This window comes from Pempheris klunzingeri, chromosome 8 (assembly GCF_042242105.1).
Source record: "Pempheris klunzingeri isolate RE-2024b chromosome 8, fPemKlu1.hap1, whole genome shotgun sequence".
NCBI lineage: Eukaryota > Metazoa > Chordata > Actinopteri > Acropomatiformes > Pempheridae > Pempheris > Pempheris klunzingeri.
In genome coordinates this window covers 24241586-24257741 of record NC_092019.1, presented here as the reverse complement: position 1 = coordinate 24257741, position 16156 = coordinate 24241586, and the positions used below count along the sequence as shown (strand labels likewise).

Here is a 16156-nt window from a genome sequence, read left to right as displayed (position 1 = left end):
TTAAACCTCTATAATAGATAGTAATAGAAAGTTAGAAACTTCTAGGGATATTAAAGAATCAATTCACTCTCACATATCAAGCCAGGCAGATAATATCAGTTTAATGTGCAGAGATCTTGAGGTGGAACTTCTCAAACCTAAAACTATCTGCATGGTTAGACACCTCAAGGTAAAGCTGCAAAAAAAGAAATTGGCTTGAAAGAAGCAGCTGAAGCATAATGAGAGATAAACAAGTCTGTACTTTTAAACAGCATCACATAAAAATGTCAAAATTGACTTTACATCAAGAAATCATTGCTTGAATAGGTTAATGAATTGTGCCTTCAGTGGGCACTATGAGGGTTAATTAATAGTGATGGTTGGATCAACCCTCTGGCCCTGGCATTACTGCTGTGAGCTACAAAGTCAGACTCTGAATATAAGATCGATTAAATGGCTCTCAATTCCCCCTCATTTCTCGGAAGAAGTCTCTGCCTAAAATATGCATCAGCCATTTACTCCCATGAAATTAACCTGCCACCAGCAGCAGAGAACACCACATCTGATAGGAAGGCACCATCCATGGAAAACCCACCTTATGTATCTTGGATGGGTTGGACAGCTACCCTGAATTAAAAATGCCTAGAAGTGTAAATACTTCCAAATGAAAACTGGTTTTAAAGCCACCCTCCCACTGGTGGCACATTCTACCTGCACTTTAAATTTCAAGTTTTACGTGCATCCATCTCTTCAAGACACATCCGTAATCATTCTCCTCCCAGGTATAACTACATCAGTGAGCACGGAAGTAACCACGTGTGGTGTCATGTCTCTGCTCCCTGTTGTAATTGCACCTGAAGTGACACCGAAATTATGCTGAAATTAGTCTGTTGATTGATTAAAGGGACAGGAAGAAAGCGGCTCGAGCTATTTATATAACATATAGAAGCACGCCAGAAGACGAAACAAGCTGCTTCTGGAGTTTATCTGATCATGTGGCTTGGAGAGCAGTTGATCTGTATCGGGTGTGGAGCGGTGAGCAAAATCCGTAAGCTATTCACTGGCCTTACCATGAACCCCAGGAAAACCAACATGGATGCAATCAGATTTGAGGTGGAGTTTCAATGAATTATTATTTGTAAACTTTTACAGAGAAGATAGTTTAGATAGTCAAGATAGTTCTGTGGGATGTTAGTCTGTTTGGCATGTTTCTAACTGATTGGCTGAACATTTAATCTTTGACCCACTTTATCCTCAAAGGAAGGAAGTTTGACCACCTAAATATTAGCACTTATATTTATAACCTCTGGTGCAATTTTAAAATTCAGTGGTCACAAAAAGCTTAGAAACCGTTGTTATGTTGAAGTTGTTGATGACTATATTCAAGACCAAAAAAGTAATAATGGATGAATTCTGGTTCTTGTTACAGCATCTATTGATGTTACTCGTGATAACCCTCAGATGTTTGTATTACGTGACTGTAAGGTAGTCAGCGATTCTTCTAAAGACCTGTTTCTGTTGCTCTACGATCTCTTTTTCTGTTCTTTGACTGACATTAACTTGTCAAATGTCATCGCTGTTCCCTTGAAACTTGGATTTGGGTCTTTCACAGGGTCTCTGATCTCCAGGAAAGAATCAGTGGCAATGTCAGTAGAGCAAGCCTCCATTCATATTGCATTTCTGTCACATCACTGTACTCTAAGATTTGATCAATTATGTACTAAATCTATTCATTAATGCTTTGTTGGCGCCGAGTTCTCAGCAGTAACTGGGATCAAATATTTCAAAGGAACCGTGAAAACAGCTCACATGCCCTTAGGAGCATAAATATTAATCCTTGACTTGTTTATTTCTTGTTCTGAAATATTCATAGTTGTTTTTGCCACTTTCGGAAAAGTGGAACAAACTTCCCAGTGAAGCAATAGCCCAGTCGTATCCTAGCCAGACGCTCTGTGAACATCTTGCTCCGTTCATTTCCAATTTTGTTTGATGAACATCTGTCATTGGGCCTTTACTTTCTCCATAGTCCTCGGCTCGTCCCAAACAGGCCGCTTCCTCACACCTCTGTCTTCTGCTCGTGTCCTATTAATCAAACTTACATCATAAAATTTTGAAATTTTTGCCGTGCCACTGAGGGGTTTATCACATTACATCATTGTATTTGATGCTCCCAGGGTCCCACGTGGTGCCGTAATTTTGTTTTTTCTTCTTTGATGGCATAACTTCTCCTCTCAGACATTTTTTTTCTCAAAGACTCTAAAGATGTAAAAAGGCTGCTCTAATCACTTGACCCACATAGAATTGTGTTTTTAGACCATTTCGACAGCATGCCGTTTTGATGGATACGGCTCAAGTAATGAGCGTACAAGTGTTGAAAAATACAGACTCTATGACTGCTTTTATTTTGTCTGAAAGCCCTTGGAGTCCATTGTTGCAAAATACAGTGTAAAACCTACAGGCTTACAAATGAACATTTTTCAGACATCATCTTACTTATTTAAATAGAGAATGATTGTGTCCTCATTCTGTCTGAATGACTGAGAAGAAGAAATAATGACTTCTTTTTGCAACTTTGAAATCGCCACAAAAATGCTCGGGCATGCACACCACAAACAGAAAAGACTCAAAGGATCCACTTGCAGTGAAAATGGGTCATTGGCTGCATTAGGGGGCTTTTTAAAACACAAGAAGTGACAGGAAATCGAGCCATCACCCTCAGTGCATCGCATTCACTCTTTAAATTCCTCATTGTTTTTCTCGGATGCAGTGTGAGCGGGCACACCAAGCGTGTTTGGCAGAAAAACAAAACTAAGATTTTTCACAGTGTCACTTCAGTACCACTTCAAAGGCTGCAGAGGTGTTTTAATCTGCAAAGACGCAGGAGTTAAAAGAAAGGAAGAAAAAAAACGCTACAGCTCATACTTAGCTCATACATTTCCTCATTTATACCAAAAGTCTGAGTTGCTGGAGGTGAAGTGTGGTGGCAACGTCTAAATGAGAGGTTTCTAAATGAAGCAGAGCTGTAATTAGCACTAATAGCTCGTCAGCTGCAATGCCTCAAGGGGAAAGACATCCAGACTGAGTAGCAGAAAGCAGTCGGCTTTAGTTAGAACAAATTTCTAATGATTCGGTAAGGGCCCAAAGAGGACGGGTTATTCATAACGTCTAAGCACTATTTAGATGATCAAAAGACGTGCATGAGAGATTGATCAGAGGTTGTTTTGGTTGTCTTGAGACTCAAGGAACACAGACCATGCCACACCACTCCTGTTAAACTCCTAATGTGAAACTGATTATGCAGTGAGTGTATGCTAATGAGGGTAGCTAATGACAAAATGTGGCAGCAGTCAAGGGCAGAGAGTTTAAACTGAAGCTTTTCACACAACTTGTAGTGTCACGTATCTGTTGCTGACACGCTAAAAAAAACGTAAACCGTAGCCTTAAGGCATCTTGGCACTTTGCCAGTAAAATGGCAGTAAGAAGTAACACAGAGATTTAAAGTCTCTGTAATGAGTGTCAGAAAGCTGCACTGCATCACTCTGTTTACCATAAATATGCTCTCAGACCACTTAATGCCAGAGGATAACAAATGGATAAAAGGATCTACCATTGGAAAGTCTTAAGGCTTATTTTGCTTACTGCTTGCACTTGATTCTCAACCTTAGGTTTGTCTCTTAGTGCAGATCAATCCACAAAAAGCTAGCTGTCAACTGTTCTGATAAGCCATTAATCATTTAATTCAGCAGGACCCAGTTTGTTGGGCGTGGTAGATCTTCATAGATGCTACGAGGTTGAACTTTATCAGTGTAAATAAAAGAAACAGTTTGACATGTTGGGAAATATGCTCTCTTCCAGACAGTTAGGTGATACATACTGTAACGCTGTAACAGCTAGTTGGCTCTGTCCGAAGATAAAATAATCTGCCTACCAGCACCTCCAGAGCTCACCAACACATTCTATCTTGCTTGTTTAATCTATGGAAAAAGTGCAATGCAAAAATGAACTGTGGTGTTTTTACGGGGAGCGGTGACCTGTTGGAGTCTTGGGCTGAGTGAATCTACAAGGACTCCATTAAAAGTACGGGATATTCTCCTCTTGTAGTCCTATGTGGGGTTTTGAGCAGAAGAAACCTATGTAATCTTGCTTTATTCAACCCTAATCAATCTCATACCTCCACCTCTTCCTTCACCCCCCCCCCCCTTCATTCTTTACCAGCCTGTGCACACAAAGGGACCTGCCGCTGACCGTCCAGTCCTGTGTCCTCCCTAAGGACTGCCAGATGACTGACTGGGCCGAGTGGAGCTCCTGCTCCAAAACCTGCGTGGACGCCGAGTCTCCCAGAGGCAGTCGCACTCGGAGCAGACAGGTACTGCAGTTCCCTGTGGGCGAGGGGGCTGAGTGCCCGTCGCTGGAGGAGTCGGAGTCGTGTGAACCTCCGGGTGAAGGCATGCCGCCCTGCGCCACGTGAGTTCCTCCTGATGACAGGGGAGAGAGGCGGGGAGCGCAGCAGGGAGTGAGCAGGGGCATTTTGAATTTTAGTGAAAGTGTACATGGGTTTTTTCATTGTGTTGCACTCGACAGGTGCTGATGTTTCACAGGGATACAATTGCATGTTAGGCTATGATGATACCCTCCTCCTTGGTTACAGAGTCTAGTGTGTGAAGTGTGCTCCAGTAAGAAAAACACTGCAGGGATTCATTCTCTATTCCAATAAAGCTCAGGCAAAAGCACAGTTAATTCTAAGTGTGGTGTTTGACCTGGCGAAGGCTGCACCCGCTTCCTGTTGACTTCCCTTCAAATCACCAAGATAATTTTCTCTCCTGGGCGGCCTGTGGGTGTGTGTATGTGTAAGTGTGTGTGTGTAGGTGTGTGTGTGTGTGTGTGTGTGTGTAGGAGGCAGTATATGGAGACAGATTCGTATAAGTGCTTGGGCTGGTGCCAGACACAAAGTAGGGACAAATGGGGGGAGACTGCCAGGACATTTGAGTTCCACAAACTCACACACACACACACACACACACACACACACACACACACAAAGCGTACCTCACAGATGGCCTTTATTCCCTCACTTTCATCCCATATCATCTTTACACAGCTATTGCCAAAACACTTATTCCTACTCTCATCCTGGAGAGTGCTTGTGTCAGACTGGCCCCAAATGATTTATTTATATATTTAATTCAGACCAAAATGTTTGACTGGACTTTTTGATTGAGTTTCACAGATTCACGTTGTCTTCTGACACGTCTTACTGTCCCACAATAGTCTACAATATTATGTTTTCAAAGGCAACGTATTGGGTAAATACATTGTTGAGCTGGTGGTTAAGCAATGGTAAAGAAGGCGAAGCAGGTGGGTTTGAACTGACCACTGACTGTCCACTCCCCTGAAAGTCCTTGGATACTGTAAATACTGTGCATACAGTACTGTGAACTCTGTTTTCCAGAAAAAACAGGAGGACTAAAATGGTTGTAACACTATGACACATCCTTAAGTGCTAAAGTTAGGTCTGCAGGATTGTAAATGTGCTGTACTTTGACATGGCATTACACCCACACAGAACTCTGTCTCTCCCGTGCATCCATCCCTGCTCTCCCATGCTCTCTGTCTCTGTAGTTATACGTGGAGAACCACAGAGTGGAGTGACTGCCGGGTTGACTTGTTGCTAAGCCAACAGGACCGTCGACGTAGCAACCTGACAGGGCTGTGTGGGGGAGGCCTGCAGACCAGGGAAGTTTATTGCGTCCAGGCCAACGCTGAGCTGCTAAAATACCTCAACGACCTCAGAGAAAAAGAAAAAGGTAAAGAATTGCAAAAAAAATGAAAAAAGGAACTGCATTCTCTAACTATAATGCCTTCAATGTGTTGCAGTGAACTGTCTGTAGGTGCTCGCTTTGTGAATCCAAATATGATGCTGCCAAAACATTGGACTAAATCTTCTGCCATATTTGATATCGTTGGTAATGGGATCTGATGTGATGGCTGTCTCCTTGAATATAACCCCAACACATAGATGATGAAATAAGACCCTCAGACATTTGTCTTGTTAAAATAGAACCAGTGATGCAACAATCCAATACTGCGTATTGGTATCAACACCAGTATTGAACTCATTATAATGAAGATTGTCCATGACGTGACCGATCAGCATTAAATACAATCTTTGTCAATGTTATTATACATATTAGAAAGCACAATACAGTGTCAGTCGTCAGTTTTAATGCCCTCACGTTACCTCAGTTAAATCATCCCACTGAGTCCTAAGCAGTGAGGCGCACAGATTTTAATTATCATTAGAAGTATTGTTTATTTGAGAAAAAATGAGTTCTGCTATCAGTAGGTACCCATGGCTGAGGTATCACATTCATTATCAGGAGAGAAACGGTCAGATTGGTGCGTCCCTGAATAGAACATCTTCTATCTTCTTTAAGATCTCCTAATAAAATCCCACATTTAGCCCTAGGTTACTCTCTGAGGCTAAAAGTCATTCTTATTGCTTATCGATTCCCCCCAGCGCCGCCATATTCTTGGATGTTTGTGGTCGATAAAGCATGGTAAAATGCCTCCTTCTGTTACTCAGTGTGCAAGAAAGCATGATAAAGTGTCCTCTGGGGTGCCCTTCGAGTGGAGAAAAGGTGATGCAGTACCCTCTAGGCTGCCCTACATGTAGGAAATGAGTTGTCCTCTACATGCTTCTAAATGCTCAAATAGATGATAGTTCCTTGTGTGTTTTTACTACAGAGGGGTAGTAGTTAAGTCTGAGTCTCATAATAAAAAAATATATATATATTTTATGCACAAATTATGCCTGTGTTATCTTGTGGTGACGACTGAGCCTGATCTTAAAAACTTTTTTCCTCCAGACCACTCTGTTTTTCTTCTTACAGTGCTTTTGTACATTCATTAAAGTGAAAAGGAAATTTTTCTCAAAGTAAAACATTTTTTAACTTGTGAGGATGCATCTTGACCTCAAATCATGTCCTCCAGAGCGATCTGTTCGCGCCCACTCATTTCTTTAAGTTGACTTAATATGCAACCACAGCAGCGTAGCACAGCCATATGGACCCTTAGTGCAGTGTTAAAGCTCCTGAAACCTTGGCAGGAGATCTTTAGTATTTCTCTATATTTCTCATGGTAATGAGCAATGACTTTTCCAGGCCTTACTGAATATATTTTTACATATATGTATTATTTATGGTGAAGGAAGCATTACCATGAAGAAGCTGCATATTGCTGCGGGGTTCATAATCCAGATTTTGCACCAGGTTTTGAATGGGTCCTGAGGACAGCCAAGCTTCTTTAAAAATGACATATGTATAAGGGTCACAGGTTAAGATTCATAACGCACCACTCCACTTCCTCTGACTGCAAGTTTCTCCAGGTGTTTTTATTTCAGTCCGTTGTTTTTTGTGTGCTGCTGTTTCCTCTATCCTACTGTCGTCTGTGGCTGTGATTGTGACTGTGATTTTTCTATTACTAGTTAGGAAGGAAAGCTCTTTGTGTCAGCTGCACATTTTAGCTGCTCTGGTCTCAGGAGGCCGTCAACCATCTTCCTTCAATATTCTAACCAAAGTCAACACCACAGTTGCGTACATCAGTTTTTGCAGCACCAGCCAACATTGCCTGAAACGAATCAGTTGAACCCTCAAGTGTAACCAGCCAATGCATTTGATCAAGCACATGACAAATTACATCCTCCAACCCCCCTTACGCAGGCTATAAGAGCTGCAGTCCCTTGGTGGATTTGTAGCAGATAATTACATATCAAACGCTTGCAACAGATATAAGCCTATGTGTTGACTCAATTCATGTCCAAATATACAATGACATACAATATTGCATTTGCATTAATAGTAGAATAGTAGAATGTTTTTCATCTCCTGTCTTTAAATATCCCACTGTGCTACATTGTCAGCTTCCAGCTTTCTGTTTGAACGTTTCAACACCCTTTTACCCACTGCTATTTTCTTCTTCTAAACCAAATTTAGGAGTCATTTATAACAAGGATTTGTCTGCTCGTGTGCCCTGCTGTGACTTGTCAGTGGTCACAAGTGCAAAGGCCTCCATTTCTGACACTTGTCAAGCCAGCTTAGAGTCAAAGCTGCCCTCTTAAAGAGGGTGTTAAAGACATTAGTTGAGGCTAAGCTTATGGAGAGCAACAGTGCTGATCGCGTGAGAGAGAGTGACAGAGTCTAAGAGGAGGTGGGATGCCTTGTCGCCATTGGTACCAAATGTGGAGAAATGCTCCTCTCACACGAGCTAAGTGCTTGGAGCGCTGTGTATCCATCCTGGTGGTGTTCAGTATAAATTGTGGATGTATGGTGATACAGCTGCAGGTAGCCTAATAATGAGACTGAATTGTCATTGTGTTTTTACTTCATCAGTCAATCTGATGTGTTTATGTTCGCCTTTTTCTGTTGGGCATGGGTGTATTTTGCTTTAACCCATATATGTCAAACTCAAGGCCTGCAGGCCACATCCGGCCCGCGATACAATTATATACGGCCCACGAGATAATTTCATGTGACTATTAAGAATGGCCCGTTGGTAAACAACACTCCCACCTCTCATACTACAAATCCCACAATGCACTGAACAGCTGCCGCGCTAGTCAGGACCCGTGCAGCAGCCCCTCCTCCCGCAGGTATAATGACACACTGATCAGCGGATCAATGCCTCGCTCAGTGCTGTTATAGTGACACTTATGGCACGTTTCCACTAGCACCTACTCAGCTCTACTCGGAGTAGGTACTAGTGGAAACACGCCATTAAGCTAGCCCCCCCAAAATAAATGGCTAAACGAAAAGTGGACTTTGAAAACAGAGACTTTCAAAGCAGGTGGGGGGCAGAATTTTACCTGTTTGTCTGTCGGAGGTGAACCTGTGTGTCTTGTTTGTGGAGCTGATAATGGCCATAATTAAAGAATATAAATATAAGACAAAACATGAGGATTGTACAAAAAAGAAAAAAATTGTTTAAAATTCTATTTATTTTATTGAGGAGAAGTTGTTGAAGTTTGGCTGTTTAAATTCATATTTCTGGATAAAATATATATTATTATTATATTATATTCTATACTATAATAAAATAGTCATAGTCATAGTCTTCACTAAAAGTTGAGCCCATTTGGCCCGCGACTTAGACCGTGTTTTAAATTTTGGCCCTTTCTTTGATTGAGTTTGACACCCCTGCTCTAACCAATAATAATGATAATAACCTTATTTATATAAAACTTTTCAAAAACGAAGTAAAAAAGTGCTTCATACAGTAAAACAAGTAATAAAAAAGTTGATCAAATCCAAAATGTATCTAATAAAATTACATGATATTTAACACAATTTCCCATCAATTAAGAGACAAGAGACATAAGACAAAAGTTAGTTTGAATTCCAAGCAATTAGAAGGAATTTAAAAGAGGATACTCAGCTTTTATGAGCAGGTGACTGAAGTGTCTGTCCTGTTGTTATATTCAACATTTGTCATGTCAAGTAAAGAAATACAAAGATTTAAGAGTTATTAGCTGGTCTAATATACATGTTAGCAATTTGTCTGGCCATTTTCTGGCTCTAGGACAGGAAGGTGACCCAAAGCCCATTTGCATTATATGTGAAACACTCAACAATGTCTTTTTCCAGATATTTTTGGCGAAGTTACTGATGATCCAGAGACTGAAAAAACTTTCCTAGAGAAAGACTTACCAGTGATCAGGAGCTGGTTGCACCAGTCTTAGTGTGGCCCGATTATGTAAATGACAAGTTTGAATTGCCAAGAACTCACGAACAACGGTATGGAAACACTACGGAACGAAATCTTTTAATAGCCGGTGCATGAGCTATGAGCAGAATCCTTCAGTCAGTGATGGACAGCAACAAAGTGTTAGGTTTCAGATTTGTTACATTTTATTCTTTTTAATATTTCTTGAAGGGTTCCAATATTAATCTAAATCATCTTGAGTATATTATTATTGAATAAATTATTGATAAATGACATGTGAGGGAAAAGCTGGTAGTGCATTTGCTATCCTAAAGCATTGTTTCTGAGTTTGCATTGATCGATGATCCTTTCTGTTCTCCGTGTATCAGACCTAATTAAAAAATAATGAATCTGGTAGCCAAGATTAAATCCATCGAAAGACGCTGTTCAAACAAAGCACATTGGATAATATACGAAAGAAGGTTTAATGTATACATTATGAGACTGTACGACCTTCCTCTATCTGTCTTATTACTTCTTGCTGCAGTGCTGTAGGGACCACCAGGACAAGGAAGAGCAATACATGCATCTGCAAGAAACTGGAGCGAACATACATGTTAAGGCACCCACAGCGTCTTTTAAGATACAGTAAAAGATTCATACATACAAGCATGTTCAGAGTGGTGTTGCCAGGGCCGGCTGTGCAGAAATGTGCCTTACACACACACATGCACAAAGTTCTTATCTCCTTGGCGCAGGATTTTCTTTTCCCTCCATTGGGGGGTAATCTCCCAGCATACCACTGAGACAGAGAGGCAGAAAGTGGTTCAGTGAAGTTTGCTGCAACCAGTGCTCCCTTTCTCCCTTGTCTCATGCATAAATATCAGCATGCAAAAGGGCAGAAGATACCCTCAGGCCAAGATTTGGAATCAGCTTACCACCTCCTAAATCTTAACCTTAATCTTTACGGGGGAGTAGCTCCAGTCTGACCCCAGATCAGTATCGCAGTCTAAGTACAGTAGAAACATCTGGCACTTCCTCAGCTAAGGCTGTGAAACACAGGGCCTTCCCAGCTGCCCGGGCACATGGATCCCTACAGCACTTCTCTCAAACTTGAGGGAAGTATCATTTTGATCACCTCTCCTAGTATTTTACAAGACGATTGATTTAAAAGTCCTTTAAATGTACATTAACAATGAGAGTTTCAGAAGATTTATTCAAATTCTCAAGTTTATAATGTCATTACAGGTTAGAACAATGACCTTTGAACTGAACCAAAACATAATTTTAGCTTAAAACTCCAACATTTTGATTACTGTATTTCCTCAAATAAAAGCCAAGCATGGCCGACACAAACAAATAAAGACCAGGTCCAAAAACAGACCTGGTAAAACAAACGCTGATAATTTCAACAATATAATTACACTATTGTAAGATAAGATTTATTTTTCTGTTATTTGTTGATTGCCTTCTCAGGTATGAAAGAATTTAAATAATTCGATTAAGGGTGATGCATTATTTTCAAGGGTGTACATAGGGGACTACTTGGTGTGACGTACTTTGCCTGTAGTGGTTTGCTGGAGTGATATAATGTGAGTGATGTATCACATCATGTGTTGTTGAGTTGTCTCACGGTTGAGAGGGATATAAAAGAAAAAAAGAAAAAACTGTCTCACAGAAGAAGCTGTCCCCGTGCCCTTAGTTTTACCCACGACCCGAAGGTATGTTTATTTCAGAAATTTAGGTTAACGCTAAGAGAAAGTGGCGTTACACTATTTTCAACACCTTGTTGTTCTGAATTACTCACCAAAAGTGGTAATCAGTCATGGTAACAATAATGAAGCATGGTTAACGTTCTGAATCGGTTGCAGTTTAGTTAGGCACCAACATTGCATGGTTAGGTTACGAAAAGATGATAGTTTGGGTTAGAAAAGGTTTGACGAGAAAGTTAAGTTTCACTTTTACACATCCCCAATATCCTGGGAGATAGTCTGTTGCTTGAGAAAATAAAGACCTGCCTCTAATACAAATAATGATACCAATGCCTGGGACTCTCTGCAGTTTAAGTAAATAAAAGCTGTGGCCAACATTTGAGGAAATACGGTTATCAGCTGTCTTAACAAGTGGACATGAGATTGATATCAATCGTTTAATCTCAGTTTTGGAAAGACAGCAGATGGGCATGAGATGTTGAACTTTAAATGCCTGGCAAGTGTAAAAAGGCAATGTACAATCTGGATGGATAGTTAATTTGCTAATTAGTTCATTTGCTCCTCTGAACAGCAAGATTTTTAATTATGGCAAACACCTTGGATAAGTATGTCACTCTGAAGTTAGAAAGACTCTATTTGTGGGGGCAGTGATACTTTGAGAGTAGAAGGACCTAACAGCATCACTCATTAATTTAGACACAAAGATTTAAGCTAATGTCTTGATTTTGAAGCTTGAACTACTAATATACTAAAGGAAGGAGCTCCTTTAATGATATGAAGAGTCCTCTAAACATACAGCTAGCCAGTGATAATGATGAACCGATTTTGGTACTATTGCTGCATCAGGTTGAATGGCTCTTCCTTTTCTATGCTTTGGAACAATTTAAATTTTAAAGTTTAGGCACAGAATTTATTGAGTGGGTGAAATTCCTGTATTTGTCCCCTAAAGCTGTTGTTGTTACCTATTAAATATGCTCATATCCTTTTCCATTACAGTGTGGAACCAGCTAAGGATGCCATTTGACCCCACTGCCTTAAGGATTAGGGGCTTCTTAAAGGCACGGTGCATAAAGTCTCTCTCTATGCAGACAATGTCCTGCTGTACCTAGTCGAGATAGATACTACCATTCCATGTCTTTTGAATTTGCAACTGTTTAGACAAATATCAGGTTTGTGAACTTGGTTTTAAAGCAGAGTCTGCTCCACCTATTGGCTTTCCTTTTCATTGGTCATCTCAGGAAATAACATATTTTGGAATAAGAATTGCCCTTCTAAAAAAACTGGTTAAGCTTAATTTTAGTCCAATCATAATTAGTCATTAATAATCATTAGTCCATCATGCTTCAGGAAAGCATAGGTTGCGAACTCTACCTGTTTGCTGGTTAGGCAAGACAAGTGTGCTCAAAATGTCTATATTACCTAGTTTGTTGTCCCCCTACAGATGTTGTCAAACTCAATTCCCAACAGCTTTTTTTAAATTTAAATAGATATACATAAAATGTTCATACACACACATAGAAATGTTCAAAAGTAGCAAAACATTTTAAAAAGAAGTGAGAGTGTGATTACCTTGACTGGGTATGACTGGGTATGACTTGGTACTTTATGGCAGCTAAAGTGTACAGTGCAAGGAACAACCACAACGCTACATTGACTAGAATACTCTTATATGTAGCTAGAAAGACTATTCTCAATTTCTGGATTATTAAAGACATTCAAGCATGGGATGAATGGTATGAAGAAGCATCAGTCTTGCCAACCTTTGAATATGGTGGACCCCTCTGGACTGGCGATAGTTCTACCTAATTAGTACCACGGATCTTACTACAGTTTTTTCTCTCTTTCCACTTTGTTTTGTTTGTAAAGTTTTGAGTCCTGCTGTTTTTGTTCTGTGAAAAAAATAAAAATATTCGGACCTGGAAGTATATATAACTGTTTCCAGAATCTTAATTTAAAAAAGAAGTCCACATGGCTTTTGATCATAAACCATGGCCTGATGTGGTTATGTCAAAATAAATGAACTACAAAGGAAAACATATCTTTCATCGGTCAGACCAAAGGTAACAGAAAACAGACAGAGATTTAATTTTAAACAAGCCCAGGATATGAGGCCCAGTTCTCTGTGGCCCTTCCTGCTGTTGCTGTTGGATTAGTCTTTTCTTGTCTCTTGTGTGCTGTTTCCCGTCACTCTCTGTGTTTGTTTGATAGTGCCTCCGTCTCCCCGGTGTGTGCGTAGCTAATAGCGCTATCTCCCCTGTAATTGCAGCAGGTCAGACCCAAAGACAGCAGAAGCCTAGTGTCCCCCCTCTCCTCTCCATCACCTTCCAGATTACAGGTAGGTGTTTTTAGTCACAATGATAACGAAGCCCCAACGTTTCCCTCTGCTTTCTGCCTTCTAGGTTTCTTTTTTTCCCCCTTTTTCTCCTCTCCTCTCCTCTCCTCTCCTCTCCTCTCCTCTCCTCATTTGAACATTAAAAAGGAGAAAAAGAAAACATCTAATCATAATTGAAATATTGTTTCTAACTACACGATATGATGCATTTAATGGCTGATGATGTTAAATGTTCATACAAATTTGAATGCAGTTAGTTGCAAGCTCTGCTTCAGTACTGTCACCAAATTCTACAAAGGGACTGGTAGTATTACAACAAAGCTCTGTGTTCGCCCATGAAAAGCCAGGCAGAAGAGTTGAAACTTCGAAGGGACTGTAAGAAAAACTTTGTTCCCCCACAAACAGAATGTGGATAGTGAGACGGGAGACGTTTTCCGCTGCAGCAGCAGACAGTAAGCCACACTCGCAGGAGGGATTTTTTCCCCCCGCTGTCAGTTCAGCACAATAGAAAAATGAACTCACCGGAGAGCACACTGTAAAATGGACTTGTAGAGAAGCAGGATATAGAGGAAGTTTTTCTTCAGTTCTCTTCATCACACAGAGACCAGTACGCTGTTGGTCCTCAGTGTTGTATTCCCAAATGGATTGATGTTAAAAGATTGAAGTCAGTGTACTTCCCTAATAAGACGTGGATTAACGGTGGCTCAGCAAACTCAGTATTTGACTTTCAGTGTATTTATATGAGGAATTAGCCATTTTGCATTTCAAAAGCCACACTCGCCTTCCCCTGTACAGTTCTAAGGGAATTATGATTCAGCTCTCCTGACTATGTGAGACTTTAAGCTCTTGGATGTCTTGTCGGAACAGTTGGAATACAGGAAATAAAGTGCCTCAGGTTGAACAAGTAAAGAGTTTTTTTTTTGTAAATTACTAAATATCTGCCATAAAAAAAAGCATATTTGAATACTTTCAATACTTGAGGGTTGATATAAATCCACCTTCATACATTCAAATATCCCAAACAGATACCACAACAGATGGTACCCATTTAGTTTGTCACAGCTTGGAGCACTGCAGTGACATTCGTTGATCACAGTAGATGAAAACAACACCAGACACCCACTCCAGATAATTGAAAAATGTACCTGATATTGTCTACTACAACATTTTGTTGAAATATCCTCAGATACTCAATATATCTATTAAATATATACATGTTAATACAACATATTTCAAGATTCAGAGTTAATTCATACAAGAGGATGATATCTCCTTTTTGAAATACGACTCTTGAAATGACTGTTTGCATATAGAATAAAATTAAAGACCATAAGCTGTAATTCTAGTAGAAGTTCTAGTAGATTTCAGCTGTGAAGTCTGTCTCACTGAAGCAAGATTTTTGTCATATTTCTATTTGGTTTTATACCATATGTTCATTAGTACTGAATGTGCATTTCAGAATGAAATCTGATTCATATGCACAGCTGTACATGTCTGCTCTGTGTGTGTGAAGCTGGAGAGTGTCAATCAGAGTTTAGAGCTCCAGGCGGGGGGTTGAATCTGTCTGCTGAGTGAGCAGGGCTCACTTAAATCAGCAAGAACAACCTGGAGGTATGGAGGCGGTGTCCTGTTGGCCTGCCTGGCAGTTTAAAGCAGTAGATGGACATTTTGGGATATACTTTGGGCTTTCTCCCCTCTAGATATGGCACAACAGCCAGCAGATAGTTAGCTTAACTTAGATCAAGCCTCCATAAAAAACACAAAATTTAACTTTTATACATGCAGCTCCAACTTACATTGCAGTTTTACTAGGCTAACTGAATAGTCTCCTCCAACGTAGATTCCTCCTGTATGAATGACGTATGAATGACGTGTGAATGGGTGAATGAGGATGTGATGTAAAAGCGCTTTGAGTTGCTGAAATGACTAGAAAGACTATTTATCATTTTCCTCTGTTTTGAGTCTTAATGCTAAGCTAACCAGCTATTAGCGGGTAGCTTCATATTTAATGTAGAAACATGAGAGTGGTATTAATCACCTCATCTTATTCTCTGCACATAACTGCCACTTTCTGGAATTTAGTCTGACCTGGCTCTCATATCAAAAGTGCCCTTTCTCCTTCCCTGTCCTCATATTTCCTGTCAATCTCCGTCCTGTATTATTGAATAAAACCCCCCAAAAAACATCAACGCACAGCTCTGCAAGATGCAGAAGCACCTGCATGTGTACAGTATGTGCATGCATAAATGCATAAACCTTGTATCTTCAGAAAACTCCACACATCAAATTTACTTATCGTGGCACGGTTCAGCAGACACGTAGAAATGTATTCTGCACAGTTGTCACAGAACTCAGTGTTCTGTTTCTCAGTGGGAGTTCAGACATGCACTTACCGGTTGCATCATGGAAAAGGCTTTTTAAAGCCGGCGTGGCACAA

At 40.3% G+C, this 16156-nt stretch overlaps 1 protein-coding gene across 1 annotated transcript in view; it reads left to right on the top strand.

The window, feature by feature from the left end:
- The window catches only part of thsd7ab (thrombospondin, type I, domain containing 7Ab), a 125068-nt gene that overhangs the window by 46173 nt on the left and 62739 nt on the right, over positions 1-16156 (top strand). Inside the window, exons 3-5 of the mRNA XM_070834903.1 lie at positions 4195-4443; positions 5599-5783; positions 13657-13722. Of these exons, the coding sequence (XP_070691004.1) occupies positions 4195-4443; positions 5599-5783; positions 13657-13722 (500 nt within the window). The remainder of the gene's footprint in view (positions 1-4194; positions 4444-5598; positions 5784-13656; positions 13723-16156) is intronic.